The 6,407-nt window shown below is 36.6% G+C and overlaps 1 protein-coding gene across 2 annotated transcripts in view; it reads left to right on the forward strand.

The window, feature by feature from the left end:
• LOC106875394 (mitochondrial fission 1 protein) overlaps positions 1–6,407 on the forward strand; it is a 17,330-nt gene extending 10,923 nt beyond the window's left edge. For both annotated transcript variants that reach the window (XM_014923503.2, XM_052974772.1), the window contains 3 exons: positions 280–359; positions 1,567–1,672; positions 2,124–6,407. In XM_014923503.2, the coding sequence (XP_014778989.1) occupies positions 280–359; positions 1,567–1,672; positions 2,124–2,212 (275 nt within the window). In that variant the 3' untranslated portion in view covers positions 2,213–6,407. The remainder of the gene's footprint in view (positions 1–279; positions 360–1,566; positions 1,673–2,123) is intronic.

Consider the following 6,407-nt stretch of genomic DNA (forward strand, 5'->3'; position numbering starts at 1 on the left):
ATATATATATATATATATATATATATATATATATATATAAGGCACAATTAAAATGTACCAAAACCGTAATGACTTTGGATTCGAACACTGGTGTGTAGTTTACTGTATCTGTTTGTCATATTCTGTTAACTATTATCAATTCCATCTCTCTTGTTTTTATCTATAAATAAACACTGCACGTGCAAATAGGATGTAAACTGCTTCCTCCCACCAATAAAATGAAAACTGGTTTATACCAGAATGTTCTGTCTAAAAGTATTTTTCATTTCTGCTTTCCAGATATTCTACAGAAAACTAATGATGATCAATCTCGCCGAGACTACCTCTATTATCTTGCCGTGGGCTTTACCAAGTTGAAAGTAAGTTATTGGAAATCTTATCGTAAGAGTAATTTATTCACTGATTATTTCCTATCAGTGTATAACTATTGTACATTCTCTTAGTGATTCTCTCACCATTGCTTGGATAAACATGGTGGAGTCCACACTTCTCTGAGGAGGCTTAATGAGACTGAAGCATATTGTAAGTTGCCTCCCATACTTACCTTAAGCCTCAGAACAATATTTCTCAATGATTTGCATTGTTTTTTTTTTTTACATGGCTGAATGCCCTTCTTGATTGGTTCCATGCAGATGTGTGTGTCTGGTGCATAGCCTATCGATCTGTCTCACCAAACTGCTAAGCTAAGGGGATGTAAGGAACCCAACACTGCTTGTTAAGTAGTATTAGGGACAAGCACACACACACACACACACGTATCATCATCATCATCATCATCATCATCATCGTTTAATGTCCGCTTTCCATGCTACCATGGGTTGGACGATTTGACTGAGAACTGGTGAAACCAGATGGCTACACCAGGCTCCAATCTGATTTGGCAGAGTTTCTACAGCTGGATGCCCTTCCTAACGCCAACCACTCTGAGAGTGTAGTGGGTGCTTTTACGTGCCACCGGCACGAAGGCCAGTCAAGCGGTACTGGCAACGGCCGCGCTCAAAATGGTGTATTTTATGTGCCACCTGCACAGGAGCCAGTCCAGGGGCACTGGCAACAATCTCGCTCGAAAGTCCTATAAATATAAATATGTGTGTGTGTGTGTCTGTATGTATACACATGGTGAGTTTTCACACAGTTTCTATCTGTCAAATTCACTCACAATGCATTAATCAGCCTGGGGCTTATGCAGTGGGACTGAACCTGTAACCTACATTGTTGCAAAGTCAGCTTCTTAACCATACTACCATGCTTTCACTTTGATGTCTTTCTGAATAGAAGTCATTGACCCCAGTGTAACAACTCTCTATTAACCCTTTAACACACAGATTACTCTGTCAAATGTAATCCTTATTTATTCACATTATTTTGAAGTAACCATGCATTATCTCTTAGCTCTGAGATTTCAGTAATGTGATTGTTCATTTTCAGAATGATATTGTAGGGTTGGTGTGAGAGTCTGGATCTGGACGATTTGAGCATAGAAAGCAGGTAGAATAATTTGGCGTAATACAACCGGTTCAAATACTGGAGGGTTAAACCTTTTCTCTGTGTGTTTGTTTCTTACAGGAATATGAACATGCGCTACAATACATAAAGATGGTTTTGAATCTTCAGCCTGATAATCGCCAAGCAATTAGCATGGAGCAGTTTATCAAGAAGAAATTAACCCGAGGTTTGTTTTATTTTGCTTCTTATTTTATTATATTATTATTACTTTTGTGTGGCCTTCGTGCCGGTGGCACGTAAAAGCACCCACTACACTCTCGGAGTGGTTGGTGTTAGGAAGGGCATCCAGCTGTAGAAACTCTACCAGATCAGATTGGAGCCTGGTGTAGCCATCTGATTTCACCAGTCCTCAGTCAAATCGTCCAACCCATGGTAGCATGGAAAGCGGACGTTAAATGATGATGATGATGATGTCCCTTTTCACATGAATGTTTTGCCTTATTATGTTTTGTCCGAGGAGTCATAATGTGTTAATGACTTATTATCTAACACACACACTGGTTTGATTTCCACTCATTTATTATTTATATTTTTTCTTCCAAAATTTTCATTGCTTTTGCAGCCTTGTCAGTGGACATTGACTCATATTTTCCTTTTAATCTTCTTTCTGTTAACAGAAGGCCTGATGGGAATGGCTATAATTGGCGGTGCCGTACTAACTATTGGAAGTCTGGTTGGTCTTGGAGTTGCTTTGGCCAAGAAATAAAATGGAGAATGGACCTTAATGTTGGACATTGAAAGTTCAACTTGATGAACTCTTTGGCTGTGCTGAAAAAAAAAAAAGAAAGAAAAATTCAAAACTAAATGCAGACACATGCAAATACCTACACACATGCATACACTTCCACATGGTTGTACACACACACACATGTGTATGTGTGCACCTGCACGCACACACCTACATGTATAAAAGTTCGATATTAGTTGTTAATAACTAACTTTTGAAAAATAAACTTTTGTTTAAAATTTTTTCCTCAAAGACTATAGAGCATTCTCACCAGCTGGTGCTTTAAAGCTATTGCGACCGTCTTAGCACACATCATCATCATCATCACCATCACCATCACCATTTTTGTTAATATCACTACTATTATTATTAATATCATCATTCAAAGCAACAAGCTGGCAGAATTGTTAGCATGCCGAGCAAAATGCTTAGCAGCATTTCATCTGTGTTTATGTTCTGAGTTCAAGTTCCGCCAAGGCTGACTTTGCCTTTCATCCTTTCGGGGTCGATAAAATAAGTACCAGCTGAGTACTGGGGGTCGATGTAATGGACTTGCCCCCTCTCCTGAAATTGCTGGCCTTGTGCCAAAATTTGAAATCATCATCATTATGATTATGATTATAATTATATTTATTATTAAGAATGGTGGATCGGCAGAATCACTAGAGCATTAGAAGCAATGCTTCACAGTTTTACTTCTGGTTCTTTATGTTCTGATTTCAAAACCCACCAAGGTCAACTTTGCCTTTCATCTCTCTGGGGTTGATAAAATAATATACCAGTCAAGTACTGGAGGAGGGGGTGGTTGGTGGTATCAGCTTATCCCTCCCTTTGGAATTACTGGCCTTGTACCTATATCAGAAGCTATTATTATTAAGGGAAGGAGGACAGAGTTAAACAAAATACCTTTTGGTGTTTGATCCTGTTCTTTACATTCTGTGTTCAAATCCTGCTGAGGTCAACTTTGCTTTCCATCCTTCTAAGTGGCAATAGAATAAGCACCTGTCAAGTACTAGGGTTCGTATGATTAACTATTCTCCACCCCCACCCCCACCATCCCCTAATTTCTGGCTGCATGTCTGTACTAGAAATCTGTATTATTATTATTATTATTATTATAATTATTTATAATGTTCAAATCCTGTCACGGTCAACTTTGCCTTTCAGCCTCCCAGGCTTGATACGATAAAGTCCCATTGAAGAACTGAGGGTCAGTGGTATCGACTAGCTAGTCCCCTCCCCACTTCTCAAAACTGCTGGCCTTGCCCCTAAATTAGAAACAATTATTATTTATAATATTATTCTGCTCGTTAAGATATGTGTGTTCCCCCCCCCCCACCGAATGTTGCGCTTTCTACGAGAAATGACTCTTATTGTCTTACACTTCCAGTATGTCTGCTGAGTTGTGCTTAATATTATATTGTTACAACACTTTAAGCTATCAATGACCTCAATCCATTTTCTAGCTCACTATGATAAAAAAAAAAAAATCAAAAAAGGCCCAAAAGACTCTTTTAACCCTTTTGTTACCAATCCGGCTGAAACCAGCTCTGGCTCTGCGGTAAAAATGTCTTGTTTTCATAAGTTTTGAATTAAAATCTTCCACCAAATCTTAGTCACAATTTAGGTTCCTAACACTAGCTGAATGATAACTAAGTTATTCTACTAAATTCTTTGTTATATTTAAAATCAATTGAAAGAAACACAGAGCATCTCAAAATAGATACAGTAATGAAAGGGTTTTAACATCGTATCGGGGACAATTACACCCCGAGGACAACTACCCTCCCCCATAGGACAGTACCCCCCCGACGACAACTACCCCCTTGGTTAATTACCCCCTCTCTAGTATATTAAGAAGTTTTAAATCATCATCTGTTGTCCTTGGATGGGTGGGTTATTGTCCATGGGGGTAAATGTCCTAGACTCATTAACATAAACAGTGTTATGAAGAGCTATGAATTTATGCATCATAATAAAAATAAGAAAATTTATATAATGTGAAATTGTCACAACTTCTGTTGTTAATTATTTTTAGGTGGCAAAAGGCCGTGAGCTTTCAGATTCATTAGCATGTTGGGTAAAATGCTAAATGGCATTTCTTTTGGGGTTTTTATGCTCTATGTTCATATACCACCATGGTCAACTTAGCTGTTCATCTTTTCAGAGTCAATAAAATAAAGTACCAACTAAATACTGGGGGTTGATGTAATGGACTAGACCCCATCCCAACAAAAATTTCAGGCCTTGTGCCCTTTGTAGAAATAATTGGAAGAATCATTAGCATGTCTGTCAAAATGCTTAGGAGCATTTCTTTTGGGTGTTTCCATTTTGAGTTCAAGTACCACCAAGGTCAACTTTACCTTTTATCCCTTTGGGTGGGGGTCGATAAAATAAGTACCATTTGAGCACTGGGGTCGATGTAATCGACTTAACTCCTACCCTGAAATTGCTGGCCCTGTGCCAAAAATTTAAACCATTATTGTTATTATTATTATTATTATTATTATTATTATTGAGGCAGTGAGCTGGCAAAATCGTTAGGATTCCAAGCAAAATGTTTAGTGGCATTTCGTCCATCTTTGTGTTCTGAGTTCAAATTCTGCCAGGGTTGACTCTGCCTTTCATCCTTTTGGGGGTCAATGAATTAAGTACCAGTCAAGTACTGAGGTCCATGTGATTGATTAACCACCTCTCACCAAATTTCAGGCCTTGTGCCTTTAGTAGAAAGGATTATTATTATTATTATTATTATTATTATTATTATTATTAAGGCAGTGAGCTTTATGTTCTGAGTTCAAATTCCACTGAGGTCATTTTGACTTTCATCCTTTCAGGGTCGATAAAGTAAGTACCAGTCAATTACTGGGGTCGATGTGATTGACTGTGCCCCTCCCCACAATCCAGGCCTTGTGCCTATAGTAGAAAGGATTGTTACTATTATTATTATTTCAGGTAGAAAGAATTATTTTGGTGAATTATCAGCATTGTTAGAACTTTGGATAAAATTCCTTGTGGTATTTGTATTTTTGATCTTTGCAGTCTGGGTTCAAATTCTACCATAGTTAACTTAGCATTTCATCTTTTCAAGTTGTAGTCAAGTTCTGGGGTTGATTTCATTATCTATCCTCTTCCCCCATCTAAATTTCAGGCCTTGTGTCTATGCAGAGAAATAGTTTTTACGAAGAATGCAGTGAGTGACAGAATCAGTATAACATCAGATAAAATGCCTGCAGCTTTCCATCACAATCCCTTTTATGTTTTGAGTTCAAATCACTCTGATGGCGAACAAACAAATACTAGTCAAGTACTGGTGCTTACAATTGAGGCCTTGTGCCAATGTAAAAAGATAAAACAATCATTATGATTGGATGAGGGGGACATCAAAAGTTCAAATTACAAAAACCAGTGATGAGTTACATGGAACTGCATATGAGAAAATAGACATGACAAATAATGGCTTATTTTCTCTTATATGATTCCATGTAAGCACCTCCTACCATTTTTATAATTTGCCTTTGTAATTGCCACAGCATCCATTTTCCTGGTGGAATTCTGTTTTAAGCATGCTATATAACTCCTCATAACTTTTTTAATTTTTGCAATTTTCAGAAAATTTTTATGACTTTGTATTCTACACATGAGAATTCATATGATTATGCAAAAAAAAAAAAAAAAAAATTTTGCTGCATGATTTAAGGGCTATTTAGCTGTTAATTTTAGCACATCACATGACCACCTCATACTCTCCTGTTTTTTTGTTGTTGTTAGTCTGATGTATTGATGTTTTTCAATATCTTTCTCCTCATAAAGACATCTAATGGGAGTCAAGCCAAAAATTTGGACTAACTGTATTTGAAACTTTGATTTAAAAATAAATTCTAAAAATTAAAAAAAATAAAAATTTGTAAAATAAAATAAAATTTTTATTCCAGTTGTGTAAATTCCTGTGTGTAGAATACAAATTTGCAAAAATTCTAAAAAATTAAAAAAAGTTACAAGATGTTATGTGGCATGCTTAAAGTGGAATTCTGCTATTTTCCCTTGTGCCAATGTAAAAAAAACACATTATTATTATTATTATTAATATTATTGTCAGCATTCAACTTTTTTGTGTGGTAGGGTCAATAAAATAAAATATCGATCATGTGCTTGGTCAATATTTTCGACTACA

Source organism: Octopus bimaculoides, chromosome 19 (assembly GCF_001194135.2).
Source record: "Octopus bimaculoides isolate UCB-OBI-ISO-001 chromosome 19, ASM119413v2, whole genome shotgun sequence".
Taxonomy (NCBI): Eukaryota; Metazoa; Mollusca; class Cephalopoda; order Octopoda; family Octopodidae; genus Octopus; species Octopus bimaculoides.